This window comes from Penicillium nucicola (genome assembly GCF_028828085.1).
Source record: "Penicillium nucicola strain IBT 29836 chromosome Unknown utg000010l, whole genome shotgun sequence".
NCBI lineage: Eukaryota > Fungi > Ascomycota > Eurotiomycetes > Eurotiales > Aspergillaceae > Penicillium > Penicillium nucicola.
The window spans coordinates 2665960-2681703 of record NW_026643134.1 but is presented as its reverse complement, the minus strand read 5'-3'; the positions used below and the strand labels follow the sequence as shown (position 1 = coordinate 2681703).

The window sequence follows — 15744 nt, the reverse complement described above, 5'->3', positions numbered from 1 at the left end:
TGGTGTTTACTCGGAAGAGAACCGTATAATATTGGTTATCGGGTTATCTAGCTGGTGTTATGGCTGTTATTCTTCCCTGGAGAACGGATTTAAACTGAAAGACTACCTAGCATTTCTTTGAAGATTATGATAGTCACGAGGAGATCATTTTCTGACCACCTGTTCTATCCCTCAATACATTATTATTCCAACGGTAATTTGAGCAGTAATGATAAATCACCAGTCGTAAACAGTTCAGCTGAGGTTCGCAGTAACGCAGTCCGAATCAGGAAGGCAGGTCTCTGGACATAAATACCCCCAACTTTCCCAACTCTCTCTCTCTTCTTTCTTCCTTCTTCCCATCTCTCTTCTTTTCTCTTTTGCCACCCTCCCATCCCCCATCCCTCATCCATCATCCACCATCCACCATCCACCATCCACCATCGTAGCTTCCCTCTCTCACGGGCTGTCACTGCGGATCTCGAGATCATTCTTGTTGGTTCAGGTGTTGGCCTAGATCAAGCCCGAGGTGTTACTTAGGTGACCTCTCTGGCCACTGTGCGAGTTGCTATTATGCCCCTGGCCTCTGTTAGTGATCCATGGTGAACATTATCATGTTTTATTCCTCGTACTTCCTTCCTCCCTCGTCCTATTCCCCCCTCGTCCTATTCCTCCTCTCACAGGCTGTCACTGCGGATCTCGAGATCATTCTTGTTGGTTCAGGTGTTGGCCTAGATCAAGCCCGAGGCGTTACTTCGGTGACCTCTCTGGCCACTGCGCGAGTTGCCATTATGCCCCTGGCCTTTGTTAGTGATCCATGGTGAACATTTACTATGTCTCCCCCTTTATTTACTCTCTTACAGGCCGTCACTGCGGATCTCGAGATCATTCTTGTTGGTTCAGGTGTTATCCTACATCAAGCTTGAGGCGTTGCTTCGGCGACGTCTCTGGCCACTGTGCGAGTTGCCATTATGCCCCCGGCCTATGTTAGTGATCCATGGTGTACATTTACTACCTCTTGTCCTCTTCACCGTTTTTCCACTCTCTGTGTTGTTAGAGCTGGCTATAGAGAAAGTCAATGTATCCCACCGTAGCCATGTATGCAGCACTGTTAGCATGGTACTGGTAGCCGACTTGACGTGTTCAAGGAAAATGCAATACAGTGTCTCCAGCTTCCTGAAATACCATGCACTCATTTAAAAAATCAGGATACCGTGATATAGCTACAGAAGTAGACAAGCCTACACATGCCAAGTCAACCCACGCCATGCCATTCCATGCAAAACGCCACATCAACGATCAATCCATTCGTTCTTATGAACAATATCAACATCGAAACAAGTCACAGACATGTTCCATTCATTCAAATATGGGTATCACAGTAATTCCCCAATCCCAAAATAAGATGAGACCAAAAACATTAACGCCAGCCCAAAACACCACCAATTATCTCTATTCACTCTTTTGGAGTCGTCGCCCGTTTTTAATAGTCGCTACACTTATCCCCTCTTCACCGGTCATCCACGATGGCATACGCTCCGGGTCGATGATACCTAGCTCCGCGAGCTTACGGATTCCATTGATGACATCCGAGCCGGCGAAATTAAGGGATATTGCTGGGAGAGTTGAAGCAGACGAATCCTCAGCTTCGCCTGAGTCCTCTGAGCCTGGTTTATCGAGGATCCGGATATCAAGTCGATCCAGTGGCGCAGGGGCTAGTGTTGAATTCGACGTCCCGAATCTGGAATGAATGGCCAGGCAGCGCTTTTTTGACATTGGAGACAAGGGGGTTATGTCATTCCCAGTGGACTTGCGTTTTGAGAAGCCTTCTCCAAAATTGCCGGTTTCCTTGTCATTTTCTTCTTCTGTGGTAGATAGGTGACTTGTTTTGAGATGTTCTTCTGGTGTGACTGTATTTGAAGGTCGAGGATCTAAGGGACTTCCCTCAATGACCGCATCGGCAAATACACTAAACGCTCCATTTGCGGATACGGATCGTCCAGGACCACGGAGTGCAAGGAGTGTTGGCAGGTTCTTCGCTGCCAGCGATGTAGCCTTCAAGGTGAACCTCTCTTGCGGTCTGGAGAGAGCCTTCGGGATGGAGTCGCGCACCAGGCGCTGAAGGGTTCGGGTATCAGTTGCAACAGAGCTTGGTGCCGGAGCGGCTTTTGATCCTGTAGATGCCGTAATAGATGTATATACGAAAGGACAGCTGTCTGGGAAAGCGACGTAGATGACACGCGAGGAGTCTGTGAAGATCTCAGCCGCCTGTCGTGGAGACTGGTACGGAGAGTCAACCACGAATATCCGCAAGATTGTCAGAGGGAGTGTTCCTGAGCGGCCGAGGTGGTAATGTGCTTTGACCAGCGGGGAGATTTCTCGCTGGAGACTTTGAACAAAGGTTGCAGCTTGCATTCGAGGTACCGAGCCGGACCAGTCGGCTGATGGAGTATCTTCCGGTTGTTTCTGTTTTGTGCCAATCCGACTGAGCTCTAGTGCTGTCCATCGAAGACTGGCTGGGTGGTCGTCCATGTAGCGTAGGTCTGCCATTGCGAGTTGTCGCAAGGTGATTCCATGTCGCCAATCGCCTTCTAGGATCCGTTCCAGGACCTCCCGCTTGCCACCCTTTCGATCTTCGAGGTCTTCGTATGTCTGGCGAACCTCTTCGACTGTCTCTGCGGCGGGGTAGGGGAGGGCTTCATCATCGTCTGGTCTGTTTTCCTCGTCGTGTTGCAAGTAGGGTGGGAATGCGGCAATGTTGCGTTCGTCGAGCCATAGGAATGCCAGGTCCAAGAGGGCTTGCCTGGATAGTTTGCCGAGGACTTTTGAGAGCGAGGGGGTCGATGAGGGGATGCGGAGATTGTTTGGAAGACTGGCCGTAGTCGGGGCGCGAACTGTTTTTGGGCGCGCCATGGCCAAGATTGCGAGGTGGGTTATATGAGCAGCCGAGCTGGGTTGAGTCGCTTTTAGATCATCAGCAGCCACATATTCTCAGTTAGGCGCATATGGTGTTCCTTTGTTTCGAGCTCTTTCGCGTCCGAAACGGCTGTCAACAAACAGGCACGTGCTGATAAGATTGGCGATAACTGCGCAGACCGAATTACGCCTGGCGACTTCACTTTCTTGGTGGGAGCGTTTGACAATTGCATTGGATACCTCAATTTGTTCTAGCTAAACATATATCCCCGATGTGCTAAGCACTTTTACTTACTACCCAGGTAGATTAGTCTGATTTGTGATAGGGGTAAGTCCGTAGATCAAGTTTCATTTTTTGAATTCAGTAGAGCATCAAGCCATATTTGATACTGAAGTTAGTTTTTGAGATGCTGTATGCATTGAGGGCCATTATATTTTTACCCAGAATGAATCAACTTAAAGATAAGTGGTTCACGATTATATATTTGGTCTAGTTGGCTCACAGGATGGGTTGGACTCCCAGAGGCATACAACGCTCAGTTCAGCTAAGACCAGCAACCTTGCCACTTCTTTCGTAAACTTTTCGTAGCTTGAATACATTTAACCGTGTCAGGTCAATGTACTGAATTTAGCTCGGACCGCATTCTGCATCTTATTGGTGAGTCTTGCAGTAAGCGCCGCTAAACTGAACTAAGATAGATCACTTTTGCTTTTTACTGACAACGCATCAGTTCATTGCTAAATGCCACCTCTACCAAATATTCTACAACTAAGAAGTCTTTCCCACTGTAAGACCTGACTGTGACCAAATCATGGGAATGAAAGACATCAAGACAATTCCGTCAAGAGTGAAGAACCGTCTGCTCGCTCCGAAAGTCTCAACCAAGAGTTCGTATTCAGGATTGGAAAGCAAAAGTAAAGAAACATCATCTGGAACAGCCCTGGACGTCTCCAATAACATTTCGAAACCGAAGCTGGAAGCTGAAGTTAAAGAAGAATGGCTTTCTCCAACCTCCAAAAATCCGGACGGAAGAGATGTGCGGCAAAGATCGCCAACCCATCAGCATGACCTCTGGGTCGAAGCGTTCAACAAATTGCCTCCAAAAATACAAACAAAGCTCAAAACACAGGGAATGAACACAAACAATTCCGAGGATATGACCAACCAGATCCAAGCCTTCCAAGAAGAGGCCAAGAAACAGCGGGAAAGAAGCCTTGCCAGGGAATGGAAAGTCCACATCGGAGAACATGAGATTCCGATACGTAAATTGACAGTCAACATTGCTCAGTGGGCTGAGAAGATTGGAGATGTCGCAATCCAATTTGCACCGAGCCCAGGCGCCGGAGTTTGGGCTGTTGCAAAATCAATCCTTCAGGTTAGTTGTTGGTCGATAAGTGAAGGCTCACCACCATGCTTACCGGGATGAACTTTAGAAAGTTGACACTTTTGACAAAGAGAAAGCTGCTCTTCTTGTCATCCTGGACAAGGTGACAGGAGCAATGTTCTGTGGTCAAATCTACTACGAAATATATACTGAAGATCGCACTGGAAGGAAGGACGTCGTGGATAGACTCCAAGATGCCATTGTGGAGCTGTATACATGCGTTCTGGAGCTTTTGGCAACATCTACGGATCTCGCCTCAAATACCGCAATGCAAATCTGTCACTCAATCTTTGATTCCCAGAAGCCATCCGGGATGTTACTGGGACTGGAAGAGCTGGAAAAAGCACTCGGAACAGCGGCCTCCAAATGCGAGAACACTGCCCATGCTCATCAGGAGGCACAGTTCAAGGAGTATCTTCAAGATGCTCAGAGCTACCTTGAAAAAATATCACAAAATTTGGTCCAAGTATTCCACTTGGTCTCGGAGCAGGAACGGCGGCTCCTTCTTGACCGGATTTCTGATGTTCAGTATGGATACCACTACGATCTGATCGAGCAAAGGCGAAGTCTTGGTACTGGCGATTGGCTTATAAATCACAAACTGTTCATTGAGTGGATTGAAACTTCCTCTTGTAGTACTTTATGGCTTCAAGGATCTCGTAAGTGTGTTCATTTCATTTGAGCTCATGTCTAGCTAACAAATTATAGCTGGTGCGGGAAAAACGTTCTTGACCTCAGCTGTAGTCAAGCACTTCATAGAAAAAAAGGCTTCGCGAATGGAAGGACTCGCCTACTTCTTCTGTAACCGAGATGAACCAAAACGAAGAGAAGGGGCGCCCATTATTCGAAGCCTGGTGCGCCAGCTTGCTGCACCCAAGAATAAGACTGGAGCAGTCCGAGAAAGCCTTCGAAAGGCAGAAGCAAAAGCAACTGATAAAGCATCCCAGCTAAGCTCTTCTGACTGCCATGAACAGCTTTTGGAGTCTTTCAATCTATACTCAACGACAGTCATCATTCTTGACGCCTTGGATGAAGTCCTTGACTTCGAGCTAGATTCATTAATCGAGGAGCTCTATAGTGTGATTGAAAAAGTCCAAGAAGGAAGCAGAGTCAAAATCTTCGTTGCAAGTCGTCCAGAAAAAGGAATTAGGACGCAGTCGAGATCCAATGCCACCATCATCATACAGGCGAACGATAACAAAAGTGATATCGAGAAATATGTGACCGCAGAGATTGAAAAGTTTGGAAAGAAGGATCTGGACCATGCTGTGAATTATATGAAAGACAAAATTGTTGACTGCATTCTGTCCAAGTCCGGGACTATGTGAGACTTCTGTGTTGCAGAGTAACGTCAACGGATTCAAATCTAACAATGATTTAGGTTCCTATGGGCCCACTTGCAACTACGGCAATGCTTCAAATGCGACACGATTGAATCCATTGAACACACTCTGGATATCATGCCAAATACACTGGCCAAAACATATAATCAGATATACCAGGAGATTCAAGATCGACCCCTTCCTGATCGACAGTTAGCTGAACGTGCGCTATATTGGATTCTATCTGCCCCTGGACTCCTCAAAGTTGACGATCTTCTCTCTGCCATTTGTTTAAGCATTGAAAACGAGAACGTCAAGGTCAAAAGTCGTGTCAGACAAGAAGTGTTGATATCTGTGTGCGAGAACTTGCTAATCATTGATAAACATGGATATTGGAGGTTCTTCCACCTCTCAGTCCGGGAATATCTTGAGAAGAAACTTGACCTAGGTCAAAAAGCAAACTCGTACTGTGCAAAAGTCTGCTTTCTCTCTCTGATGCACACTTTTGGCCAAAATGGCCTTGATCTTACCTCAGATGAATTGAAGTTGCCATCACCATCTGCGGATCCTTTGCACATGGAAAGCAACTTCTCTGTCTTTATCCAGGACAGGTGGATCGCTTTTGCCTGTGAGCTACACGAGAGCGATGAAACCGTCCTTCTTTTGCAGAAGTTCCTTGGATCGCCTAATCAAAGTAGTCCTTACTTCATTCGCTGGTGGGAGTCTATGTCTTTCAATAAGGAGGTTTTATGCACCTACACTGACAAAAGTGGAGGACGGAATTTTTTGCACAAAAATCAATTACAACCGGTATCGACACCGATGTTTTTCGTGGCACAGGCAAGGCTTTATGGAATCCTCCGCCGCTGGTGTAACAACAACAATTTTGACATCTTTCAGCGAAACGAAAGGGGATTGACTTTGTTTGAGATGGCTGCTGAGACTAATTGCGTCCAATTATACAAGGATCTTGTCTCAGGAGCAGCCGAGTACGAAATTATATCCCGCAAAGCAGTTCAACATGGAAGCCCGAATCATGGAAGATGCCTTGAGGAAGAGGTCAAGATAGACGCGAGCTCCGCCCATCTCTGCAAAACGCATAGTAGTGCAATTATTATTGCCAGTTACCATCGGAGCTTGGATGTGGTGAGATACATCGTGGAAACGGAGAAGACAAACGTGAACCTACAGGTGGAGGATGAGTATCATGGCAGTGCGCTTGTTGCTGCTGTTACCTGCCCCTACGGGTCACCACTGAATGTCGTGCACTATCTTGTGGAAGAAGCAAAAGCAGACGTGAACCTACAGGTGGAGAATGGAGAATATGGTAGTGCGCTTGTCGCGGCAGCTGTCACTGGAAAGATTGATATTGTGAAATACCTTGTGGAGCAGGGAGATGCCGATGTGAACCTGGAGCTGAATACTGGGCAACATGGCAGTGCGCTTGCCGCGGCAGCTGCCGGATGGAAACTCGAAGTTGTGCAATATCTTGTGGAAGAGGGAGATGCCGATGTGAACCTGGAGCTGAAGGCTGGGAAACATGGCAGTGCACTTGCCGCGGCAGCTGCCGGATGCAACTTCGAAGTCGTGCAATATCTTGTGGAAGAGGCAAAAGCAGACGTGAGCCTACAGCTAGAGGCTGGATATCATCGTCGCGCAATTATCGCGGCGGCTGTTTCAGCTGAAGATATCGATTGGGTGAGATTTCTCATGGATCAGGGAGATCCCGATGTGAACCCGGATATTCTAGTTGGTCCATATAAGAGTGCACTTGAGGCTGCGGAGTATTTTGACGAAAGCTCAGAAGTAGCTGAGTATCTACGGAGGAAGCAATCAGTCTCCTGTTGATATAGGGCTAAGAATAAAAAGAATGTATATCCTGCGTGATCATCAATGTCGGATCTCGCAAAGTCAGAACGACTTGCCCAGTCCAAGTGGAGCGAACAATTCCTGCAGATGAGTCGAAGTTGCGGGGTAGTCAGCTTTGCCCTGCAGGGTCCTGTTAAGCATGGCTGGGCCATGGCTTACTGCACCTAGCGAGACTATTTGATGCACTCGTGAGACACTCGGGCGTCCCTAGCGCCACCTGGATGCATATATATTAACCACTAACATGATAACAAGGACAAAATGTATCCTCAAATAGGGACCGCATAAAAAGTAGATCTAGAAACTATTTGTTCTTGCATGTAAGAAACAAGTGCGTTTTTATCCTTCTAGCCAGAAAATCTCAAAGATGGCATAGTCATGAGCTGCAGAAAATCATGCCAGGTTTGCATGTTGAATGTAACATCGTACTTCTTTCGTTCGGGGCTTGAAAGGGATGTGTATGGTTTCTCTTGTGACATTAAGCTGACTGCAAATGAAACCCCTTTTCAAGCTTTACATGTCCTGCCTTTTAGGCTTCTATATTCAATCACGTTGATGTTGGACCTGATTAGACTATTTTCGTTACGAGTCTCTCGATTCAAGACTTCAATAGTCAGAAGTGATCACTAGGCCTTCGCTGACATTTTTTCCCTCGTCAATTATAGTCTGTTGCTGACCATCTAGCCGACATACAGGGTCGTATCCAAGCAAGAAACAAGCATCCCTTGCATTCTGCACTCCGCCCCATGATTCATAGGAGTCCGTACTAGCAGCTTCATGGCACGAGCAAAATACAGTATGTGCCGAGAGAATAATCTCATACGTCTTTTCAGAAAAACAATTATCTAAGCACTCCCACCAGGCTTCTATAAAAAGAGACCCTCGCGTTCTGTCTTAAATCTTAGCATCCAAAAACAGATATTCAATATCTTTGCAGTAAAACCCCTTCTCAAAAATTGTTCCATTGATTATCCAAAATGCACCTTTCTGTTCCAGTCCTCACCATAGCCTTGATTGCTAGCGGTGCCATCCCCGTTGTCCAGGGAGCTTTGCCCAAAGCTAACGAATACAAGTCATCGGATTGGTAGGTCACCCTCTACTTAGCTTGTACAGCTTTGCCAGAGTAGTTACTCACCACATTCCCCTAGTTCTGGCGCACTCAACTATGGCCACCACTCGGCCCTGCTGAAGGATGTCACCATGGATGACACGACCCACTCTGTCTACCTTGCGGGTGCTAACTGGGTGGGCTTCTCTGACAAAACTGGCAACGGCGGCAGCTGCAGTGGGTCAGCTTTGACTGTGCTGCAGGGGGAATGTAATAATCTCGACACAGCTCACCCAGGGAAGCGAATCAAGTGCGTCAGGAACATTGATTGAACTTCTAGTTAAGAATCGTATATAGTGAGTGATACGATTTTGTCAGATATCTGCCGTAGCTTATTTGTATCTTCGAAACATGCTCTTATTGTCTTGCTATCAGTGCTTTTTTGGGATTCTAACCCCTGTCGTGGTCTGTCATACTTCGGCTAGTCGCAAAACCCTAGTTACGAAACAGTGTTCTATCCATTACGAGATGGTCATATAGTTGATTGAGAAAGGGGGTAACCCAAACTTGCGCTGGAACTTGATTAATCGAGGAAACACGGGTCCATCTCCATATAGCATATATGTGTTTGTTCTAAATTTTGGGCACCCTGGCCAAAAACATTTTATACTATGGTCATTATAAATGAAGCTATTCAAATCATACAAAAACGTAGTTTCTAAGAATCTTAGCTGTTGAGTCTTTCTGGCCAAAGATTTGCTTTCTGTGCCAGGATGTATATATTGCTAATGCTATACTCGTGGATTTTATCATGTACAAGAAGCCATGATTTATCCTAAATTACCAACTTGCATATAAAATTGGCATTTAATTTGAAACACTTAGATTTATCCAAAAGAGATTATAGAAAATAAATTAAGAAATCGAAAGGAAAGAGACAAAGACAGGACCCGAACAATGTATGCTTGCTTCAGTGCTCCCTATGAAGATCAATCCATAACGAAATGGAAAGACTGAAGACACCAGACCCTTCCTGAGCAGTGGTCAGGTACCAATAAACTGCGTTCATTGATGAAGAACCTGATTTAACAAAATCTCAAAAATGGGCTCTTCCATAATTGCGGCAAATCTGCAGGTCATCAGCAAACACAAAAATAAAGCAGTAATCAAAAACCTATTCACATACCCTTGACACTTGATATGAGGTCTCATAGAAATTTCCAACCGGCCCAGCTTGCCGCGCGTCATCCGTTCGAATTTCTCATGATTTTTAATCCGATTCCAAGCCTGCACAGGGGTGATATAACCATCCAAGTCTAAACCACGAGCCATTTCAAGGAGCCTGTGAAAAACTTCCACAGTAGTTTCCCATCGAACGTCGGAATTCAGTGTCGTGGGAACGTTCTGCCGGGCCTTGCTTTCTATTGATGACCGGTAACCAGTCGGCTGATTGTTCTGGTTACGGTATAAGCATGGCTGTTCTAAACTGAACCGGATCTGTAAGCTATGAAATCACAAATTCCAGAGTGGAACACGAAATACTCACGACAACACAAAATCGATGCCAAGTTGGACCCATTCTTTGCCGGAGAGGTTGGATAGCAGTTCGTTGCTCTCTCCGTGGAGGCTTTCTGTATTCCGACTGCTTGTGTCACCTCTGCTGGCTGACTTCTCTGCTAAAGATCGAGACGGGGGGTTGGATACGGAGTATGAGCTTTTCTGTGCCATTATTGAGATGGAGGTGGTTTTGGTATTCGGACGTCGTGTTTTGGAAGACGGTGTTGGTGGTAGGAAGGATATTGTGACGTGGGTTGTTTGATCTGTGAACTTTGTAGGAGCCATGGCCCCCAATCACTGCTACCTGCCGAGGTGGGACTTCGAGTTTGACAGTTCCTGTGGAAGCAAATATCCATCCCGGGCAATGATATTCCGGCAGATGAGACTGTCCCGACAAACCGGTTAAAGCTGGTTCGTCGTAATTATATTTTCGCATACCCGATGGGATGGTTAGCACAATTGGTTTACTCGAGTTGAATTTTATGTATGAACCGCTTTGTACAGTGCTTTAGCGGAGCACAAGCCGGAGAGCTTTCCCTATGTAGTATGTCTTACCTCTGATGCTCTATGCTGCATATTGCCTTCAAATTATTTGATCGATATGACACATGCCAGACTCATAGTTCATATATAGTACACGGTCCACTAGTTTGGTTAAATTAAACCACTTCACATAGACTTTAGTTAGAATTACCAGAAAAACTAAAACGTGCTATTGCCTTCTTTGTCCATTTGCACTGAATGAGATTTACAACCCGGGCATGCGCTTCACACATGTTGCCGTGTGATGTCAGGCGTGATACGAATACTAATTTTATACGGATAAAGGGATAATAGAAACTATATATTCCCCTTGGCCTCTTAGCTGAGCAGGTATCGTCTGAGAAATGTATGAAATAAAGTAGCGATTGGAAATCTAAAAGAACCACTTGATGAATCACTCGAACTATTATTGAAAACCACATCTTATGAATCACCGCGTTAAAAGGAATACGATGGTCGTAGGAAATTTACCAATCGGTGTTATTTGGCGTTCGGGGCCGAAGGGTGGCGGGGTATGTTTGACGACAACCCCCTGCAAGGCTGACCACCACGTATGCCCACTAGTTCCTTAGCTCTTGATTCTCACTGAGAAGAAAATTGAGTCATTCAATTCTTCATTCTTCTTCCTAACCATACTGCAGCTAATCCCAATTACCTTCGCCTATAGCAGACAGCATGGCATCAATTACGCCACCCTTCACATTCGAAACAGCAACAAGCAAAGTCAAAGCTGCTCAAAATTTGTGGAACACTCAGTTAGTACTTTCAAGCACACCAAACGTCATTGATAGTCCTAATCTAATATATCATAGAAACCCAGAGGCAATTGCCAAAGCCTATACAGCTGAGAGCATCTGGCGTAACCGCACCTCATTCCTCAGAGGTACCGATGACATTGTGAAATTCCTCACAGCCAAATGGAAAAAAGAGAAATCCTATAAATTGCGAAAGGAGCTTTTCTCGTTTACCGATAATCGGATTGCAGTGCAATTCTGGTATGAGTACCAGGATTCGGAGAATGGAGACAAGTGGACGCGATGCTACGGGTTGGAGGATTGGACTTTCGACAAGGATGGCAAAATGGAAAAGAGGATGATGTCTGGAAATGACCTTATCCTGGGTCCCAATGGAGATGGGACTGGGCGATGGTTTGTGGATGGTGTTGATGTAAATGACGTTAAGATTGGCCCTGAACATTGGTGATCTTAATATGCTTTTACTTTTTATGGTAGGATGTTGGGCAGTATTTTGCTTTTCGATGACTTGAAACGTTAATTAAAGCAGTTACTCCTTGGTATTTTAGGACCGGAGTAATTGATTTATATCAAAAAAAAAGGCAAAAAGCAGCAACAATACAAATGCAACATTGGGGAAGTGGACGATATTCCGTCAGTATCTGTAGCAGCAAGTACCATCTACTCAGAAATCACGTAGTCGCCAATCGGATTGGGCGAAAACTTACGCCCTATGCCTTTGAAATGCCCCGACGAATTATTCGAGGCTATTAATCACCGATCCCCATCACTATCAAATATGAAGTCCAACCGAATGGCTCATAGTAGAGAAATCCCCGCCATTGAATTTACCTCTTTATCAAATTGTGCAACATCTTAACGGGCGATATAGATCACTACGCTCTTTCTTAGTCCTTATCCCATCCTGGTTTTACAGACCACGGTGCGAAAACCCCCATACTCAGGAACACATTCAGAACATTCTTAGTTAGATATTCAAACATTTGGTTTCAGATTACTACTGGCCAACTTTTATCCAAGCCCATCGCGGCGCTGACGTAAATTTAACGAGCAATCGGGATTTGAACCCGTGACATATCACGGGTTGGAAGGGAAATAAGGCAATGGTCAAGCTGCTAATGACACCAGCCAACAGTATCATTGTAGTAGTTTTTAGCAAACCTCTAAAAGAGAACTCCACAAAACTTGCATCAGATCGGCAGACCGAAGTCGAAGAACTCTTAAGAGAAGTCGGAGAGCCCATTTATCAACCGACATTGGACTTATTGACTGCGGCACAAATTTCTACGGTGGGCCACAAGTTATAGTGAGCTGAAAAATAGCCGCACAGTCAGTCAATCAAAGCACGCGCCGGGTCCGTGATGTATAGCGAGAACCGCGGGGATGATTGGTATACGGTTGGTGATGCGAAGGTCTATCAGCGGATTGGCCTTCAATGAAAGTAGAATGGCTCAATATTGAATCATATAGACTAAGCCTCTACTGTAGAGATATTATGTCTTAAGCTGATTCGGGCTTATTGGCAAAGGTGTGCTTATAGCATGAAGTTATAGTCCAGAGCGACATCGGGATCGTCCTTGTCCAATAAGGACATGCACTAAACCCCTTTAGGATCTCATGTAACGAACGCCGATCGGAGTCCGTGCCTTCGAAGAGTCCAAGCTCTATAGCATATTTAGCAGGGATGTGTATAGATCAGAAATCAGGGACAGTTAGATTTCATGCTCTACCATAATACGTCTACTGTAGAGAGAACTTGGTGTTCGGAAGAAGCTCGGGAGAACGAGGAGTTGCTTACAAACCCCGTGCTTAGAAATGCGGGGCCCTGTGCGCCCGTTGCGGTCCGTTTCGGCCGTTCGTTTTCGGTGGCCGCGCTTGTCGCTGAATATTCCAAGTCATTGAGAATACCGTATAGCAGAGGTCAATAATCCTATAGGAACAGCGTAATTATTGCGGCATCTGAGCTCATCTGGCCATGCATACTGTATTGCTTGGCTCTGCAATTGCCCTGATTTGGGGATTAACCTGTGAACGTGGAACCCTGATTTAAAGTGGGCTCCGATCCTCGGCCACCGGCATGGCATCCGAGACTCGCACAAGAGTACAACCCTTTCACTGGGGATAGGTGAGAGGGATAGAATGGGGTAGTAGATGAACTAAGATGGAAATAGAACAATTTATACGAGTTCCAACCGAATGCTACAATCGACGTGACGACAGTAGAAGGTCATTGTTCGGAGGCAAATCGGGGATTAATCATCACCCACACCCCTCCGGGCCCCCCCACTGATTTCAAAGAAAAAACCCACTTGTGGCCCCAACTGCTAATACTCTCTTCTCTCCATATTCCATCTCCAGTTCATCCATCCCATCGTGCGATTCGTATTCGGAATCGCCTCTACATCTCGCCACCTCGCGACGACCACGACTTTCCTCTCGAGCACACCGAGCCGCATTCGGATTTGAGTCACGGCTCGCCGCCTGCGCAACGCGCATTCCCACATTGTTCATCGATATCTAGAGATCAGTCCCTGGCAGTGGCCATAACTGATAGGACGCTTCAAGCAAAATGGCCAGCTACAATGGGCGTCGCGCGCCCAACTTCTCGCAGTACATCGATGACCTGAACGCGATTCCCTCGCCTTATGACCAGGCCCTGCAGCAGCAACAGCGCCAGCAGAACTCGTTCACTCTCGACGAGGAGCTTGCTCTGTTCACCAACACTGAGTTCTTTGATTTCGACAAGTTCACCGACTTTGGTCTTCCCAACGGCCTGCCCAACTTCGACTCGGTCGACGATGCCAAGCCCCAGGATGTGGTCCCCGACCAAGCGGCGCGAAATGCGGATATGAAGTTCTTGGATTTCTTGAATGGTAAGTGTGGCTGAATTTGGTGCATGTGTTCGCGTTCCTGGTTGGGTAGTTGGAGTGCAAGCTGCATATATTCCTCTGATCACACCATCACCACGAGCCTTATACGGTCAAGTTCACGAGAACTATGCCTAATATTTGGATATGTCATTGGTTGCCTTGATCTCGTCATTCTCATGATTCTGGTCTATGGTTTTGCCTTCTGGATTTTGGGCGCTTCATGCGCTCCGAAGTTCACGATCGCCTTATACGCCATTCAGCTTGGACCCTTCAAATTCGATGCTTTGCATCTCCCTGCAGGGATTTCTTGCCCAGTGAGATTGCCGTGGCTGGTGTGAACAATCCCCGCTATTGCGCCATCTCACGTGATCGGGAGCGACTCCAACCAATTCGGGACGGAACGCGATGTGGAATTTGAATGAATGCTAACGATGTCTCGCAGAAGGTCTGGGTATGCCCGAGTACCAACCCGGGCTCAATGGCCAGAATGTGCAACCCATGCACAATGCGCCTTTCACGGGGGTTCCTTCGGTCCCTAACGCGCCTGCCAACCAAGCCCCCATTCAGCCTGCGCCAATCAGCCCTCCCAAGAAGGTCGTTCCGGCTCCACCATCGAGTGTGATGTCTCCTCCTACTCCGGCTACGCCTAAGCGTAAGAACTCGCAGAAGTCAACCCAAGAGAGTGCCGAGGAGGCATCTCGCAACATGGCCGAGGAGGACAAGCGCCGCCGCAACACCGCTGCTAGTGCCCGTTTCCGTGTGAAGAAGAAGCAGCGTGAGGCCGCTCTTGAGCAGACCGTCAAGGAAACTACCGACAAGAACGACATCCTTGCATCCCGTGTATCCCAGCTCGAGCTGGAGAACCACTGGCTCCGTGGTCTGATCATGGAGAAGAACGGCACGGATGAGCAGACTGAGCAGGATATCTCCGACATGTTCAAGAAGTTCCTTGCGTCACAGAAGCCTGATGCTTCAAGTACTTCCGACCTGAAGCACGGAGTGGGAACCTTTGCTTAAAGCATCTCAACTACTTAAACAAGAAAAAAAGGTCAAAACATAAAAAAAACGAAACCCCTGTCTTCATTGATTGCCCTGGCTACTCTGCTGCTCCTGGTGGTGACTGCAGGGTGATTTGGTTCACCCAGGCCACTGCCTTTGCTTTCTTGTTTATAGTGTTTACAGCCGCTTGGTTCTCTTTTTTTCTTCCAGCAGCCAGAGCTACTTCAGATATCATCTGCAGGTCGAGGGGGGGGTGGACGCGTGATGATACTTAGAAGCAGTTTTCCTGAATAGATCCGGCTATCTGCACCTTTAACCCACATTTTATTCTTTCCCCATACATCTCGACCGACCTAATGATCTTCTAGCATAAATATCTCGTAATAACAAACACAGTCTCCACATTAGCTCTTCTAGATCAGAGACTAACGTTTGTAAACCCACAACATTGGCAGTGTGACTAAATACAAATGCCTAGAACCTTGGAAAGCTTGGCACGGT

At 46.6% G+C, this 15744-nt stretch overlaps 7 protein-coding genes across 7 annotated transcripts; 5 read left to right on the top strand and 2 right to left on the bottom strand.

Moving 5' to 3' along the window:
• Positions 1 to 593: 593 nt before the first annotated feature.
• Positions 594 to 905, top strand: N7511_009555 (uncharacterized protein; the record flags this gene model as incomplete). The annotated part of the gene is made up of 2 exons (XM_057131932.1): positions 594 to 785; positions 843 to 905. 2 exons carry the CDS (start codon positions 594 to 596, stop codon positions 903 to 905), a joined length of 255 nt encoding a protein of 84 aa, XP_056979920.1.
• Positions 906 to 1431: 526 nt separating this feature from the next.
• On the bottom strand, positions 1432 to 2892 carry N7511_009554 (CENP-N/CHL4 family protein; the record flags this gene model as incomplete). The annotated part of the gene is made up of 1 exon (XM_057131931.1): positions 1432 to 2892. One exon carries the CDS (start codon positions 2890 to 2892, stop codon positions 1432 to 1434), a length of 1461 nt encoding a protein of 486 aa, XP_056979919.1.
• An 815-nt stretch (positions 2893 to 3707) lies between these two features.
• On the top strand, positions 3708 to 7450 carry N7511_009553 (ankyrin repeat domain-containing protein; the record flags this gene model as incomplete). The annotated part of the gene is made up of 4 exons (XM_057131930.1): positions 3708 to 4271; positions 4330 to 4939; positions 4989 to 5604; positions 5662 to 7450. The coding sequence occupies 4 exons, from the start codon at positions 3708 to 3710 to the stop codon at positions 7448 to 7450; spliced, it is 3579 nt and encodes a 1192-aa protein (XP_056979918.1).
• A 998-nt stretch (positions 7451 to 8448) lies between these two features.
• Positions 8449 to 8851, top strand: N7511_009552 (uncharacterized protein; the record flags this gene model as incomplete). Its single annotated transcript, XM_057131929.1, has 2 exons — positions 8449 to 8555; positions 8620 to 8851. The coding sequence occupies 2 exons, from the start codon at positions 8449 to 8451 to the stop codon at positions 8849 to 8851; spliced, it is 339 nt and encodes a 112-aa protein (XP_056979917.1).
• Positions 8852 to 9584: 733 nt separating this feature from the next.
• On the bottom strand, positions 9585 to 10361 carry N7511_009551 (uncharacterized protein; the record flags this gene model as incomplete). The annotated part of the gene is made up of 3 exons (XM_057131928.1): positions 9585 to 9648; positions 9706 to 10005; positions 10066 to 10361. 3 exons carry the CDS (start codon positions 10359 to 10361, stop codon positions 9585 to 9587), a joined length of 660 nt encoding a protein of 219 aa, XP_056979916.1.
• Positions 10362 to 11294: 933 nt separating this feature from the next.
• On the top strand, positions 11295 to 11822 carry N7511_009550 (nuclear transport factor 2 family protein; the record flags this gene model as incomplete). Its single annotated transcript, XM_057131927.1, has 2 exons — positions 11295 to 11374; positions 11432 to 11822. The coding sequence occupies 2 exons, from the start codon at positions 11295 to 11297 to the stop codon at positions 11820 to 11822; spliced, it is 471 nt and encodes a 156-aa protein (XP_056979915.1).
• A 2121-nt stretch (positions 11823 to 13943) lies between these two features.
• N7511_009549 (putative bZIP transcription factor (MetR)) lies at positions 13944 to 15261 on the top strand (the record flags this gene model as incomplete). Its single annotated transcript, XM_057131926.1, has 2 exons — positions 13944 to 14247; positions 14687 to 15261. 2 exons carry the CDS (start codon positions 13944 to 13946, stop codon positions 15259 to 15261), a joined length of 879 nt encoding a protein of 292 aa, XP_056979914.1.
• Positions 15262 to 15744: the final 483 nt, after the last annotated feature.